This window comes from Bufo gargarizans, chromosome 5 (genome assembly GCF_014858855.1).
Source record: "Bufo gargarizans isolate SCDJY-AF-19 chromosome 5, ASM1485885v1, whole genome shotgun sequence".
NCBI lineage: Eukaryota > Metazoa > Chordata > Amphibia > Anura > Bufonidae > Bufo > Bufo gargarizans.
The window spans coordinates 157,047,493-157,065,325 of record NC_058084.1 but is presented as its reverse complement, the minus strand read 5'-3'; the positions used below and the strand labels follow the sequence as shown (position 1 = coordinate 157,065,325).

Genomic DNA, 17,833 nt, shown 5'->3' with positions numbered 1-17,833 from the left:
ATGAGGCAGAGACAAACAAGGAAAAAGGCAGGGCAGGTGGCTCAGGTACAGGTCAGGTAATCCAGATCGGCAACATAAGAGTCGAGGAAAGCAGGCAGGGATCAAACAGGTAGCGGAGTGCAGAAACACAAGCATGTGTCAGGTCACAGGAACACAATCAGAGATAACAGCAGTCTTTGCAGGACACTAGGACCTTTATGCTCAGTCACCTTGTAAGGGGACTGAACCACTTATAAAGGCTAGCATTGGTCAGGATGGTCATATGTGCTAAACCCATAAATCACAGGAAGTGATGTGCCCTGGCCCTTAAGGAAGTGTTACAGGGAACAAACTGAAAGCATGCTGTGCCCAAGGCTGGAAGGAAACTGTAGAGCGGATTCACCGCTGAACACCAAGCCCAGAACCGCTGAGGTAAGCAAGGGGATATTGGCAGACAGCAAACGCTGTTACACTTATGCATGAATACTCCAAATACCACCTACAGTAGCTGTAGGTCACATCTTGCATTGGAGCCTCGCTATGTAGGACGTAGAAGTGTTCCTGATAAGGACATGGGGCGTGATATGTGTGGCATGATCTCTTGATGTGAGGAAACATTTCACTGCCCTAAGGCATGATGGGACTGTAGACACATGACAAACCAGGAAGTAGGATTTAAACATGGGACAAGAGAAAATGGCAAATAGGTAAAAAAATAAATAAAAAAAAGAACAATCTAAGGAGGAATGGAAACTGAGAAACAGCTGAAATGAAACTTTAGGGTGAAAAGCAGTTTATGGCATACCCCTTTAACCTATGAAGTAATATTTACTTATGGTTTATATTTTTCTTTCTCCAGGGTCTGAACAGTATTATGTGCCTGAATCCTTGCCTGTTGGCTCAACAGTGGCAAAAATCAAAGCAGCTGATGCTGATATTGGACAGAATGCAGAGATGGAATATAAGATTGTTGATGGCGATGTGGAAGGGTTTTTTAAAATCTCTGTAGATAAAGATACGCAAGAAGGAATTGTTGCAATTCAAAAGGTATGTGAACATTTTCTAAAACATTTTCTGTTTTAATGTAGATATATTCCATCAGTCTCAAGGTGAAGAATGTCCTATTTCAGGAACAGTACCTGACTTGATAGTCCAAAGGATGCCAGTGCTTCATGTCTAAAGTTACTGAGCACTTCAGCATAACCCATAATAGTATCAGTGACACAGTAGTGGATGTGGACCATGGCAGTGAGTGTGAAAGCACTGTGTCTACCAACCAGCTTGACTTTGGGCTAAACCTAGTTGTATTATCCTGGCAGTCCCCTGGTATTTACCCTTTAAACCCTATTCAGGTAACTGGACTTTTCTGCAGGGGAGCCACCACTCCACGATCTCTTGGAATGGTCCCGGTGTGATTGGAAGCTAACCAATGGGGGTCAAAGACACTGGTGTGAAGCACCAAGGGATCAGCCAGACTTATAGTCAGTAAATATATGAGGTCTGGCAGGCAGGGTATGTACACATCTGTGAAACTGGTACAATGTCAGAGGAGCAAGCAGTGTGGGTCAAAATGGTAATTAGGCACAGTCAAAAGATGTGAACAGCTAAACAGGAAAAAGTCAGTACAAGGGCAGACAATAGAACAGCACACATTTGCAGGGAACTTAGCAAGCCAAGGAAACTTATTGCTCAGTCACCTTCCCACTGGGGAAGGGCCTAAAATATCCACAGGTTGCTTGTGACTATTGAGGCATGCTAGTCCTTTAAGAGCTGGAGGGAATACGTGGCCACACTATGGGGTTGAGAGTGCAACATAGAAAGCCTCAGACTGTGAGTGGGAGCAGTGTTATCCCTGCAGTTGGATCACACTGTCCCCAATTGGCTCACAATATAAGGTCCCTATCAGTATGTCTTTGTAGTGTGGGAGGAAACCCACGCAAACACAGGGAGAACATACAAACTCCATGCAGATGTTGCCCATGGTTGGATTTGAACCTAGGAGCCACAATGCTGCCCAGATTATCACAAGGTTTAGCTTCATTATCGTCAAATGTAGTTAATCCTGTACTTTTATGTGTTTGGCAATAAATAGAATGTTAATCGCCACAGGACATTTCCATAGCATGCTAACATGTATGGAATGTCCATTCACATGGGTAGGACGTGGACTGCCATTAGATTTGATGTGGATTTCAGCACATAATCTGCGCTGAAAACCATGGCAAAAGTAACATGTGTGAACATACCCTTACACATCATTTAAAACACTTAAAAAAGCAGGATTAAAACATTTCTCCAGCATGCTGTAGGCTTGCATCCCACAGTTTCCATATCTGATGGTATTTGTAAGAATGGCTGTTCATTCTAGAAAACTCATTTTTTTATTCTCTTTTTTCAAGTCAATGTTTTTTTTTCCATTATATTAACCCAGAATACATTATAAACCTGTATTATATTTTTTTTTACATTTGTCCTGTATTTTTACCATAAATTATAAATAGCGAACCTGAAGTAATTTTGTGATTTTATAAACAAATTAAAGTGAACTGTATTGGAACTATATTTTTTTTTAGCATTATCATACTAATAAGAAGAATAATTTTACGCCATACAACCCCATGTCCCCCTCTATATATTTCAGCAATACAGAGCATCATCATTTACAAAACTCAATTATAATGATTTTTTTTAAATAAAAGATTTTATCCATTTGAAATGCAATTCATTTTTCACACTAGATTAAACAGAATGATAAGAGTATTTTCCCCTCTAGATATCACCTGTAATTAGTTTCTATAATCTAATCAATTATTATCACTGAGGTGGTTTATAAGATATACTTTACTTTTTTAACAAAAGGGATCTACGCTTTAAAGCTTAAATTTTCACCTATGAAGATAATGTAAGTAACTGGTACCCTGATCAAATCTAACAGGCGGTAAAAACTTTACCATTTTCAGTATATTTCAAGTTTAATTGACAACCTGGGAGAAAATTTCTGTAAAAGTGATTAGTCAACTTTCATTGCTTCATTGTATTTGCCATAGCAAAAATATGCAGTTTTATTAAACTTTATTTACTAAGCAAGCGCAGCTGACTAGAAAATGTTATATTTTTGCAGCCAAGCAAATTTTGCAGTTCATAAACCATACAAGGCCAGGATGATTCTTGAGTTTGTTTGTTGTTCTTGATTTGAGTGACAAAATCATTATGGTGTAAATCAAAACGATGACCTTCTCTACTGAGCACTGTCACCAGAAGTGTTATCCAGGAAACAAGCTGCATGTTTAGACATAATTCATGCAATCAATATAGTGTAGGATATTGCTAGTTTTGTATTCAAGTACATTCAAGCAGTGAATTCTCAAAGTGTCCTAGTGGATTAAAAAAATATCATTGCATCAGTGCTATACATATAATGCAAAATATTCCTACTTTGCTTGAAGTGTAACTGCCATTTTTATCTAATGTGTATGGACAATACAGTTTATTTAGAAAACTTGTATATTTATATGAGAAAACTTGCCCTGAAATGTCACTTAGCAGCGCTCTCTAAAAAAGCATTGATGAGGCATGTGGATGTGTTTGGGGTTAATTCATTTTCCCTCCATGCTGGCTCCCATATATTTCTAGAAATTAATATCTGTACTATGCATATAGATATGGTCTGCCTTCTTACTATATTGACACTGATCAGCATGGTCAATGCTGACAATTAAAAATTCTTCTGTATGCCCAAGGAGCTAAGAAACTAACCAGCCGCCTGGAGATGCAGGGCAGATTGTGCAGTTAGCACCAACTATAAAGGAGGAGAAACAGGTGGCTGATATACAACATATCAGAACAGTATATACTATAAATAAGCTACTCCCTGTCTCTCCCCGTCTTCATAGTGAGTGCTGCTCTGCCTTAGAAATGGTCATTTAGGCTAGGTCTACACAACGACATTTGTTGCGCGACAAAAAGTCGCGCGACAGATAGGGCGCAACAGTTGTCGCGCGACATTTTGTTGCACCAATGTCGCGCGACAATTTTTATAATGGCAGTCTATGGTGTCGCACTGCAACATGCGACATGTTGCGACTGCGACGCGACAGTCGCAGAAAAATCCATCTTGAATGGATTTTCTGCGACTGTCGCGTCGCAGACGCAGCATGTCGCATGTTGCAGTGCGACACCATAGACTGCCATTATAAAAATTGTCGCGCGACATTGGTGCAACAAAATGTCGCGCGACAAATGTCGTCGTGTAGACCTAGCCTTAGAGAGCACTGCTAAGGGACATTTAATGGCAAGTTTTCTCATATAAATGTACAAGTTCTTTGAATAAAGTGTATTGAAATATGTTTCCTATAACCCTCCCTAAACAGTAGAAGAAAAAATAAATAAATAAATAAATAAATGGCAGATTTACTTTAAAGGGGATTTCCAGGATTATTATGGCTTTCATCACATGTGCTCATGTAGTGTCTTACCTCATGCACATCTTCCTCATGCTTTTTTTCTTTCCAAATTTTACTCCAACCAAACCCATGATGCACTTCTCCTTTCTCTCCAGCACTGTCCATAAGTTTATGGCTCTTCCCACCCAGCTAGTTACATAGACATCCCCCTATCACTGCCCCCTGTTGCTGCTTTGATACAACCATGGACATAACGCCACAGGGAATAAGTAAGAGCTGTATGGACATGGTCATGTGATCACAGCCCAGATTGGAAGATAGAGAAATAAGATAAAAGAAATATGACAAGATTACAGCCACCATAATAAATGATTCTTTTAAAAGATGCTGATGAAAACTGGAAAACCGCTTTAAATGCTAGTAGTAACCTATAATGGTAAAGCATAATGGGGCATATGAATTATTCATTTTGCTGGGAGAAATTGTGATGTATAATTTGTTAGGCAGCGTGGTAGCTCAGTGGTTAGCACTGGTGCTATGCAGCACTGGAGTCTCAGATTTGGATCTGAACAAGGACAACCTCTGCATGGAGTTTGTATGTTCTCCCCATGTTTGCGTGGATTTCCTCTCACACTCTAAAAACAGGGTAGGGAACTTAGATTGTGAGCTCCTTTGGGGACAGCTTGATGCTAATGTTTGTAAAGCACTGCAGAATATAGCAGTGCATAAAATAAATAATAAAAAAAAACTAATTATTTTTCAGAAAACTAAAAAATGTCACTTAACTCAATATCAATGACTGCAATATAATAGCAAAGCTATAAGCTAGGACTAGCCTCTCACAAAAATGTTTGTCTTCAGACATTTTACAGCATGTTTTATGGTTTGGGAATACACCCCCCCCCCCCCTCACTTGCCCCCACCACCCACCTGAAGAGATTACTTACCTGCTTCCCTGCACTGGCTCTGAGCTCCTTCTCCTCCAGGCCTGTGATGCTCCGTTGGGCTCCCTCCCTGTGAACATCCATTTTGACATCACCACAGCCAATCCCTGGTTGTGGTGGAGATCGAATCCCCTTGCATCGTATGACCATTTGTCATAACGTACGGGAAACCAGTCACTGCTGTACCAGGGATTGGCTGTGGCAATGTAAAACTGGATGTTTACAGTGAGGGGGCCTAGAGGAGCCTGAAGGAGAAGGAATGTGGACCCAGCTCCTAGAAGCAGGTCTGGCCAAGTGTATGTGTGGGGAGAAGGGGGGGTTACTAATTCTATTTATGCACAACCCCTTTAAAATATAAATTAAAATAAGCAAAACTGCTGGCAAATATAACATAAAGTCAAAATGATAAAATGTTACAAAATATAATATATAATAAAATAACATCATATGTTTTGGTAGTCTTTTAAAAAAAAAATGTATCTATAGAAAATCTTATACCCAATGTATCTGAAATGAAAGCTGATATTTTATCAGATTAATAGAACACAAGTCAGGCAGAACAATTAGTCTCTAGAGTCATAAACAAAACAACTCTCTCCAGGTTCCATAGACATACTACACCCCTAATACATAAAATAAAAACTAAAATAAATCCGCTATGTGCATGCATATATTGTATAATGGCCAAGTAAGTTTCTTATTAATTTCATAGAAAGTCCGATACAAAAGATGACAGACCAAAGAGAAGATCTCACTTCTCCTTTTGGTGTTTCATTTAGAAAATAAGCTTTATCTTGGGCTTACAGTATAAGTACATGATTACGATTTGGGAGATGCTGGGTAGTAACTTGGCAAAAGGAAATATTCACACAGTAAATTAATGCACAACTAGAAGTAGAGAATGGAAATAACATGTCCTAGTTGATTCTAGGCATTATTGAAGTGTTATAGACAGTCAAAATGTACATTTTAATATCTTACTCTCTGTTGAATATAGAGTTTAGGCCTTTGAAAGAGTGGCTAATAGCAAACTATTCTCCACTGATAAGGCCACCGAGATTTATACACATTATTGTCTTCCTAATGGGAAACTCTGTCAGTTTTAAGGTTCAGATGATGGATAAAAGAGTGAACTAAAGGTTAATGGACGAAGATCAGAGAATATGTCACTCTTTCCATAATGATGTAATAATAGAAAAATTGTAAAAAAAAATATATGCTAATTGCTCTCTATAGGTATGCATAGATGATAATGGCATCATTAGCCAGCAATATTTCCTAACTGACTGGTACGACATGAACAAAAAGCCAGTGTCAAATATCAGTAAAGGTTCTGTTGATCATTATTGAAATACATCACACTTTTTTTTAGAAGTGCACAGTTTTTCTATATTTATAATACATTTTTTGTTCTTTTAGTTTCACATTTATTTATAAATGATATGAAACCTGCATTTGCATTCTGTTGCCACAAAGGCAGATCATACAACTATGAATTAAAACTAGTCTGTGCTTCAGAACCATTATGGGTACTTTCACGCTAGCGGCAGGGGACTCCGGCAGGCTGTTCCGGCAGGTGAACAGCCTGTCGCATCCGTCCTGCCGCTAGTTCACGTGTGCCCCCATTGACAGGGGCAGGGGCGGAGTTCCGGCGTCCGGACTAAAAGTACTGCATGCATCTACATCAGCTGAACTAGGGGAAAAATGTTGTGCAGAGTAATCCCTGTGAAGATTGTAACTAAAGTTGCTCATGCAGTAGTTCGCTGAAATCAGAAGTGTCTGGATGTTAATCCTAACCCCATTAAGAACCAAATGTGATTGCAGAAGTGAAACATGATGTACAGTACCCATTGTTGTGTATATGAATCTAGGAATAAAGAGTTTATGCAGATATTTTTTATGTTAAAATGTGTATACATTTTTAGGCTCCTCTTTGTGTGTGTATATATATATATATATAATGCTGCATATTCATACACACTTACACACTGTCTACGTAACAAAGTATTTTCAAGGTATTTTAATATTTCACATTTCATATATATGATAATGCGCTATCATTTTAGGACATTTTAATATTTCATGCATTCTATTATTATGCTTTTAAAAGCTCAGTATTTTAGTCTCTTGCATAATATGTCAGTGAGATTTATTAAGTCCTTCCATTGTTACTTTTCTGTATATTACCCCTGAGGTCTACATGATATTGATTGTATCTATCATTGCAAATAACCCATATCTACACATATAAAATATATTATCTTTACTTTAATATATATATATATATATATATATATACTATAATAGCTTGTGTTGTATTATCTATATAATATTATGGCGAGAAAGCCAATTTATAGGGAAATTTGAAGATGTAATAATGATGATGGTAACAATTAGAGATGTTCAAATCAGCAAAAAAATATAAAAAATCAATGGGTATGTCTCTCCAGTCAAATTTTCCATTACAAAGCCATATTTTGTTCTATCAATTCAGTTTATGCATTGTATCAATTTGGTCATAAGCAATTTACTCTCTTGAGCCTCCAAATTCCAGACTAAATATTGGATTCCTTTTTAAAAGCATTTTTGTGGGACCATATAAAATTAATTATATATTTTATATTATTTATTTGTCAAAGCTGTACTTAGCTAATAATGTTTACTAGCTTCAACAGAAGTATATGGATAACAATTATCCACACATACACTATGACATACTTACAGTTTGTCTTTCTATTTGACAAAATTATAGCAACATCTGGGTATGTTCTATTTATAAGTAACACTGCAATAGGTATTAGCAACAAACCTAAAGGTTAGGATACTTTCACATTAGCGGCAACCTTCTCCGGCAGGCTGCAATAAGAATTGCAGTTTGAATACTGTTAGCTTACTCAGTAAGGCCTCTTTCACAAGGGCGTCGCGTGTGAGGGACGGAAAATGCACGATTTTTCTGCACAAGTGCAAAGCGTTTTAATGCGTTTTGCACGCGCGTGAGAAAAATCGGCATGTTTGGTACCCAGACCCGAACCCGGACTTCTTCACAGAAGTTGGGGTTTCGGTTAGGTGTTCTGTAGATTTTATTATTTTTCCTTATAACATGGTTATAAGGGAAAATAATAGCATTCTTAATGTGATGGACCATGTGATGAGCCCAGTGATGTCATCAAAGGTCCTTTAGCCAGGTCCTGAAGAAAGTAGAAAGAAGAGGAGATCTGATAAGCGACCAAGTGGATGGGGTGAGTTAAATTTGTTTATTATTTTTAACCCCTCAATGGACATTTTACTAAGCATTTTGTATTGAGAATGCTATTATTTTCCCTTATAACCATGTTATAAGGGAAAATAATAAAGATTGGGTCCCCATCCCGATCGTCTCATAGCAACCGTGCGTAAAAATCGCTTGCTTGCGGATGCTTACGATTTTCACGCAGCCCCATTCACTTCTATGGGGCCTGCATTAAGTGAACAATGCACAATATAGAGCTTGCTGCGATTTTCACGCTCATCTTAATAGCCCGCATTGCACCCGCACGAAATTCTCGCCCGTGTGAAAGGGGCCTAAAGCTACTAGTATTCAGCATAACTATCTATGCCCGGATTGGACACACAGCGCTTAGGTAGGAAGCACGGAAGCGCAAGCTTCCAGGTTTTTGCACATTTAGGCGCTGTTATCTCATTTGATCACGGCATCTAAAGATTTTAATTACCGCGATCGGCATTATTGTCGGTCACGGAAATTAGCCGCAGGTCTCTGCTGTATGAAACAGCAGAGATCTTCCGGCCATGACGCCTTACATGTACGGGGCTGGTAGCCTAAGGGCTAAGACCAGTGTTTTAGAAGCCAGTCTTAATAAAGCCCCTGTGCTGCTGGTGGATCGCTGAAGTTATGTAAAAGCGCTGACCTCTACATAACTTTAGCATATCCAGTGCTGCTTCTAAATGTAAGCCAGCTTCCTACCTGGCTTACATTTAGACCATTTTCTATGCCTAAAACAGGCGTATAAAATGATGAATTAGATGGTTCTGCTGACCCCTTCCCTTCCCCGCTCACTTTTTTTAGACCTTACGTGAGTGGGCAAAAGTTGCAGATTACGTCACAATTAACTGTTGTGCTGCAATATGCGCCTGAAATACACCTAATATACCTACAATATTTCAGGTTGATAAATGACCCCCTATGTGTCCTTCTTCGTGGTTTGTTCAATACAACTACACATTTGATTTTAAAATATTCAGATCTCTAGCCACGTCATGGAGAGACTAGTCAACACCATCTGTAAAATTAAAGCTTGATAAACCTTACTAGAATAAAGAGCATCTGTCAGCATGATCAAAACTATTAAACCATCTTGCCTAGTAGGGTTGTCCTGCTGAGTATAACAATATATTTATTTTGCTTGTATCTTAAACGGCTGCTGAGAAATGTTTACATTAATATTTATGCAAATTAGGCAGTTGGAGCACCAATGGGCAGGCATAGCTCTTAGAGCACTGCTACTGCTATGCCCCTCGGTGCTCAATACACTCCCCCTTCCCTTTGATTGACAGGGCTAGACAAAATAGCCATATCTTCTCATGCCATTGTGTCACTAATATAATTCCTTGTAAATATAATTATAAATCATTGGTGTGTTAAAGCAAATCATGCATTTCAATTTTGCTAATTTTGCCATGTTGCTTATGGCCAATGCTCAATGGTGGCAGTGGAGCCTCTGCAGAAGGGAGCAAGTACTGTGCACGGACAAGAGTATACTTACAGTGTGATCCTTCTGCAGCTGTGCTCCTCCACTGTGTATCAATCATGCATGTCAGTACATCTGGAAGTGGAGGTGCTGGGAGGATCAGACTGTAAGTATTCTATTGTCCTTGTACTGTGATACTGTGAGAGCTTCCTTCTGCACAGGCTCCACTACCACCAATGAGCACCAGCAAGCAAATATAAACAATAGAGCATCCGTAAAATCACTTAATATTAGTGGAATGTATGATTTCCTTGAACACACTGCCACCGTCGATTTACAATTGTAGTTGCAAAGAATTATATTGGTAGCACAGCAGCATTAGAGACCAGTCTATCTCATCTAGCCCTGTCAATTAGACTTGAGTGAATTGAGCTTCGGATCATAGATTCAAAGTCGATTCGTTGAAAAGATTTGGTGTTAATGCTGTTTCCGTACAGCATTAAAATGTTTGGCTCTATGGAGCCAAACCATGTCGCCCAAAGCATGCGCTAAACTTTGGTGAATTGTTACGGTATTCCTATCTGCGTCTTTAAAGACATTTTTAAATAGGAATCTGAGGTACTAGCCAGAACCAAAGCCCACTTCGGAGCCAATACATTTTAATGCTTTTTCGAACTAATGGACTTTGGGTCTATGATCCAAAGCTCGGTTTGCTCAAGCCTACTGTCAATCATGCCTAGTGCCTGCAGCCTAAAAGTTACTAATCACTGTGAAGTGAACAAGTGGTGTGGAGGGGTATAAATAAGAGGTCAAAATTTGAGTTGGAGGGGGTGGCAAAAAGATGGTGTAGTAGTTTCTGTAGGAGAGTCAGTACAAATGTGGTTAATGGCCAGAAGAGACTTGTCCAAAAGTCGGAGGTGTTGGACTTGGGATGACCCTATTGGGGGATCTATAAATCGACCATGGGAGCCATTTTTTGAGAAATGTAGTATGTGTGCGTGCTTCCCATGATGACATTTCCTCAAACCTATGTAGTTGATCTACTTTAAGAACCAACTTTTCTATGGAAGGAATCTGGGTTTGCAGCCAGTAACAGGGAAGTACAAGGCGAGCGGCCAGTAGCAATTGGGAGAAAACAAAAGGAAGTCGTGGAGGGTTCGTTCCCAAATATATTGATAGTAAGGCTAGTTGGGGAGAGGGTTGAATAGAGGTGTTGCATATGTTGTTTGCTACAGAAAATATTTCGGACCACCATTTGGATATGGAGGGGCATGACCACCAGACATGGATGAAATCTCCCTTTTCCTGTAGGCACCTCCAACAAATGTTTGTAGCGGTGGGGGAATAAAGAGCTGTCTTATCGGGAGTACTGGTACCATCTTGTGAGAATCTTGTATCCATTTTCTTGGATACGAACACAACGGGAAGTCTTGTGAGGAGATTCAAGAAGTTTGGGGAGGGATGTGAAAGGGATAGTAATGTTAAGATCTGTTTCCCATTGTTTCACAAAGGCTGGTTTAGCCAACATAGGCGCCGAACGTAGCCTACTGTAAATTTGCGATACTGGTTTCTTTGGGGTAAAGGGAAGGGAGATCACAGACTCAAGCCAAACAATGGGACGTTGGAGGGTACCTAAGTGAATGTGTTGGTTTAGGTAAGCTCTGAGATGGAGTACTGAAAACATATCACAAGGGCTAGGGTTAAGGAGGCTTTTCATGTCCTCTATGCTAAGGGGTTTGCCAACGGGGTCCAGTAAAGATGAGATGGCTATGTTTGAGGATGACAGCCTTCCAGAGGTAGTTGATCTCAGAGCTGGGGAGGCTGTACCGAGAATATCACTAACTGTGAGAAGTGGTGAGGGGAAGGGTATAGAGCAATGAGATGTAGAGAGCCACTTCCAAGCCTCAAGGGTGGCTTTGACAATAGGGTAGTAGGAAAGCGGATCAATTATTAAGTTTTGGTGTCCTAACAGGAGGGCTCTAGGTGGCTTCCCCAGAATCTCCAACTCCATTTCTACCACTGAAGAGTGCGTATTTGGATGTAGCCATGCTACTGCACGAGCCAAAAGGATAGCTTTGCCATATAGTTCTGGGTTAGGCAAGCCAATACCCCCATCTTCCCTAGACCTAGTGAGAAGGGAGAAAGCAAGTCTGGCCTTCCTCCCATTCCAGATGAAGGCTCTAAACTTTTTATGAAAAGCTGTATAATATTGTTTTGGTACAGGGATTGGGAGGACCTGTTGTAGGTAAGTTAAGCGTGGGAGGAATAGAGAAGAAAGCAAATTTTTTCGGCCAAACCAGGACAAAGTAGGGTTGGATTGAGCTAGACTATCAATGGATTTGAAGATTGAAGCTCTAAGAGGAACATAATTGAGAGAGAATAAATCTTTTATATTGGAACTGAGTGTCACCCCTAAATAGGAGATGGTGGGAGAGGACCAATAAAAGGGCGAGTTTTCCTCGAGGCGCCGTTTAGTAGCAGAGCTGATACCTGAGCAAAGAACTAGGGACTTGCTGGCATTAATCTTGAAGTCAGAGACCTCGCTATATAGGTTGAGATGTGACTGAATACAAGGGAGAGCGACTGAGGGGTTAACCGTCATCATTAACACATCATCTGCAAATGCAGCAAGTTTTTGTTCTCTGCCTCCCAAACATAGACCCCTAATTCTCCTGTCCAGCCTGATGGTAGACAATAGCGGTTCCAGGGCCAATATGAACAAGAGTGGAGACAGAGGGCATCCCTGCCTTGTCCCGTTCTTTATGGCAAAGGAGGAGGAGAGGTTCCCATTAACCATGACTCGAGCAGATGCTTGATCATACATGGCGAAGGTAGCTTGAACAAAGGGATCAGGGAGGCCAAATCTGATCAAGGCATGTCTTAAATATAACCAGTTAACCCTGTCAAATGCCTTCTCGGCATCTGTGCTGAGAAGAAGCAGGGGAGAGGAATAGCGGTTGGCATGGCAAAGAGCATTGATCACTCTGGCAGTGTTATCCTTAACCTCCCTGTTGCAGATAAAGCCCACCTGATCCCTATGAACAATAGAGGGAAGAAGAGCAGCTAGTCTGTTGGCCAGCATTTTGGCCAGGAGTTTGAGGTCTATGTTCAGGAGGGAGATAGGCCTGTAATTAGAGCACTGTTTGGGGTCTTTCCCCTCTTTAGGTATAAGTGAAATATGAGCTGTTGTCATATCTCTGGACAAAGGGACCCCTTTAAGGGATAGGTTACAGACCTCAAGAAGGTATGGTAAGAGGGTCTCCCTAAAGGTCTTATAGTACTGTACAGGTAGGCCGTCTGGACCAGGGCTCTTACCTTTTGGCATTTGATTTTGAGCTTTATTAAGTTCTACTAGGGTAAAAGGAGCTTCTAGGAGCGTTTTTTGTTCCAGTGTTATGGTGGGAACCTTGGAGGAGTTGAGGAAGGAAGATATAAGAGTGGTTTGAGTTTTAGGGGTAGCCTTAGAGGGAAGATTATAGAGGTTTTCATAAAAAGTTCGAAATTGGTCGGCAATCTGGGTGGCCGAGAAAGTGGGCTTACCCTCAGGGGAAGTGAGTTGGTGTATATAATTTGCAGCTCTCCTGTTCTTAATCCTAGACATTAAAAATTTAGTGGCCTTGTCACCATGGGCGAAAAATTTATGTTGTGAATTCAAATAGTATTTGGCCGATTTAGCTTGGAGGAGGGTCTTGAGTTCTGCTCTTGTTTTTGAAAGTTCTTGGAGAAGGGCATCTGAGGGGTTGCTTTTGTGATGGGCTTCAAGTTTGTGGATGTTTTTTAAGGCGTCGTCTATGGCTTTTTCCCTCATCTTTTTTTGGTGAGAGCCAATGCTAATGAAGTGGTCCCTGATATAGGGTTTATGTGCATCCCAGAGCAAATTAGCAGAAAGGTCGGGACTCTTGTTAATTGTAAAGTATTCCTTTATTTGATTGGAGACCAGATCAATCGTGGGCTGATGTCCCAGTAAGGATTCATTCAATCTCCAATTGAAACATGAGGGTGTACTATTAGGGGCTAGGATAGAAAGAAAAATTGGGGCATGGTCAGAGAGGTGCATGGAACCTATAGATGCCTGACTGCATAACTGAATGTGTTCCTTCGATATAAAGAGATAATCCAGGCGGTGATAAGAACCATGCACTGGGGAAAAGAAAGAATAATCACGGGTGTTTGGATGGAATAATCTCCAAACATCAACTAGGTGGAGATTCCAGAGACTATCTCGGAGGTTTTTGAGAGAACTAGGGGAGTGTTGGGACTTCTTAGCAGAAGTATCTAGTGCTGGCTGTAAAGCTACATTCAGGTCTCCTCCCAGGACCACTATTCCCTCTTTGAAGGAGTCAATTATGGGGAAAATGCTTGAAAACCAGCTAAACTGGTTGAGGTTAGGGGCATATAGGTTTACGAAAGTATAAGTGTGCTGGCCAATGGTGCCCTTCACTAGGATGTATCTCCCATCCGGGTCCTGTAGGTGACATGTGTATGAGAAGGGGGTCTTTCTTTGAAAACCAATGCTAACTCCACAGGAAGCCGAAGAGCCTCCCCCGCAGTGATACCACTGGGAGTAGTGGGAATATTGCATGTTGGGGTAGCAATTAAAACGGAAGTGCGTCTCCTGGAGGAACACCACATTAGCCCCGGCTTTCCTAAGTATAGAGAAAATTTGGCTGCGTTTTGAGGGTGATTGAAAGCCTTTTACATTATATGAGGCAATGTGAAGGTCAGCCATATTGTGCTATGTGGTTTGGGGTACCTCTTGAGCAATGATGATTCCTCCAGGAGAACACGGCCCATTCCAAAGAAACATCAAGCAGGATCCGGATGCGAGGTAGAAAAGTAAGGAGCTTGTGGCATTTTGACAGGCGTGACGAGTACCTTGAAAGTGGAGGGGAAAGGGTAACAAAACCATGAACTTTTAAAACAACAAAAAGGTGAGAAACAAGCATACATGAGTATACTATCTGCATGAGGGGGGTAGTAGGTCATGCGACCTGTATGGTGACCGTATAGCACCATAAATAAAGCTAGGGAATAATGAGCGAAGGTGCAGTACAGTTATCTCAATTAAAATGCGGGGTAAAAAGGAGAGAGAGAGAAATAGCACAGGAAAGAAGGAATAAGTGGGAGCATATTGAGGAGAGACAAAAAACAAAGAAGAAGGGAAAAATATAAAAGAGCAGATACGTTAGACCCTTCATGTGTCACGGGAAAGCGGGAAAGGCTCCTGGGCGTAAGATGGTGTCCTCTTTTCTTGGACCTGGAAGATTTTGGAGTGCGCTGGAGTTCAAACGGCACGATTTTGGGGAGATCAGGTAGGTCTCCAAGGTCTTGATAGAGATCCCAATTTTCGACTCGCAGGGCAGGAATGTCCAGTTCCTCCAGGATGGGCGCAATGTCCGCAAATGATGTAATGTTGTATCGCTTGCCAGATATTGAAAACGAAAGTCCAAACGGGAAGGACCAGCGATAAAGTACCTTGTTAGACCTCATCCAATCCATCAGGGGCTTCAGGGCTCTCCGCTTCTTAAGGGTGGAAAGAGCAAGGTCTTGGTAAACTTCCAGCTTGGAATCTTCATATGACAAGTCAGGCCTATTTCGTGCGGCATCCAGTATGGCCGCTTTAACTGGGAAATTAAGGAACCTGCATATGACGTCACGTGGAGGTTCGGTCGGTTTGGGCTTGGGGCGTACTGCCCTATGTGCACGTTCGATAGTTATTTCCTGCAGATTGTCAGGGCCCAGCAGGGAGCTACAGATCGAGATGATGGTGGAGGGGATGTCGCACGGCAAAATCGATTCTGGTAAGCCCCGAAATCTCAAATTGTTGCGGCGTCCCCTATTTTCCTGGTCTTCCAGGGCATTGTGCAGCTCATTTAAGTATTTTGTGCAGCGGTGGAGGGAAGTGGCAACCGCAGTGTGGTGATCAAAGGAAACAGCCTGGTGCGATTCGAGTGATTCCACCCGATCTCCAATTTGTCTCACCTCCTGTCTGCAGGCCGCAATTTCGGAAAGGACAGGCTCCATAACTCTACTCAACGCTTGATCCAGGTATCTTCTGGTTAGCAGAAGGTCAGAGCAGGGCTGACAGTCGTCTGAGTCGCTGTCTCCTTTAGGTTGTGTGGAGATGCGCTTCATGGTCTTGGGTGATGAGGCCGGCGCCATCTTAGGTTCCCGGGCCGCGACTGTAGCGGCTGCTTTTTTCAGGAACTTGTCCATGTCGCCGCTCGGAATTTGGCTTTTGGGGGTCCCAGTGTAGTCAGCAGACTTGGGGTTCCCGATTTTTACCATTTTCGCTCAAATGGGCAGATGATTGCTAGTGCTAGGGACGGTCACTTTCACAGAGCAGGGAACTAAGCTGCCATCTCAGTCCGGCACTAGCTCCGCCCCCAGCATTCTGTAATTCTTAACCAGTGCTATGTATGGAGCTAACGCTGTCTATATGGATGGTGCAATACTCTACTCATAGTCCACTATGCTATTTGCTTAGCATGCTCTTCAAATACACTTATGCCATGGTACAATACTCAAAGTAGCATATTGTCATTACATGACACTTGTTAGATCTATAAAGTTTGGCTCAAATACATTTCTTGCTATACAATTCTTAAAATTGGCTGTTTGCTTTCCCTCTTGGTTGAAAGTGACAGCTCTTGTTGCTGTTCTGGGGAACCACTGTTCTGCGGAAACCTGCGGGAAATACTGGTATATAGTTAGATTATTCATTGCATATTGTATATACAAGATTTATTACGGGAAAGTGATTTCTTAGGTAAAGATTATGGGCACATTCCACTGATTTTATTGTTCAATTGCTGCACGCATTCACAATTACTTCCATTTTGGTTCTGCAAAGTGTCTGCAAGTCTTTCTTACATGGCAGGTCAGAGTAGAGATGAGAGAAAGCTTGCTCATTTACACACAGAATCAGTCCAAAAATTGAGATGTACTGAAACATTAAAGCTAATGAAGACAGCATCATCCTGGAAACACCAACCTCTCATCCAGCATATATTACTGGAGGGGACACCTGATGTGAGAAATGTCTGAAACTAAGGACAGGTTGCAAACTAAACATTAGGAGTCTGAGAATAAAGAAATGAACATTGTAAATTGAATCTTTGACTTGATTTAGCCAGCAATAATGTGGCCATATTTTAGTGGCCATTTTACAGCTGTAAATCTCAGCTTGGCCACAAATCTATTAACCCAGATTTACACCATAGATCCCTATTATGCTGTTAGTTTGAATCCCTAAATCTATGGTTGGGCTGAGATTTGTGGCCGTAGTGTGCATGCTAAAATGCACGCAGATTCTGGACATCTGTATGAGGACTTATACGTAAAAAATCTATTTTTTCTAATGCTAAATATGTCCATATAATTTAACTGTATGTGTGTATTGTGCTGTTGTATTAGAAGCACAATTTTTTATAAAAAAAATAAATAAATTGCTTTTATTTTTTGTGTATATTATATCATAAGAAAATATTTTATAGAAATATAAGTATTTGTTTTTTTTTTTCCATATATTTCTTATTCTTCTCTTTGTGCTTTCTATATTTTACAGGAGCTGGACTATGAAACAAAATCCAGCTATACACTGAAAATAGAAGCCTCAAATAAGCATGTGGACAATCGATTTCTCAGCGTTGGTCCATTTATGGATACAACAACAGTGAAAATTACTGTGGAAGATGTGGATGAACCTCCTGTATTTTCTCAACAGATATACACAATGGTGGAGTCTGAAGCAGCAAAAATAGGCAGCAGCATAGGAGCAGTAACAGCACATGACCCAGATTCTTCACACAGCCCTGTGAGG

General features: G+C 40.9%; 1 protein-coding gene across 1 annotated transcript in view; it reads left to right on the top strand.

The window, feature by feature from the left end:
• The window catches only part of LOC122938015 (cadherin-7), a 279,605-nt gene that overhangs the window by 199,033 nt on the left and 62,739 nt on the right, over positions 1-17,833 (top strand). The window contains exons 5-6 of the mRNA XM_044293272.1: positions 839-1,026; positions 17,579-17,832. Of these exons, the coding sequence (XP_044149207.1) occupies positions 839-1,026; positions 17,579-17,832 (442 nt within the window). The remainder of the gene's footprint in view (positions 1-838; positions 1,027-17,578; position 17,833) is intronic.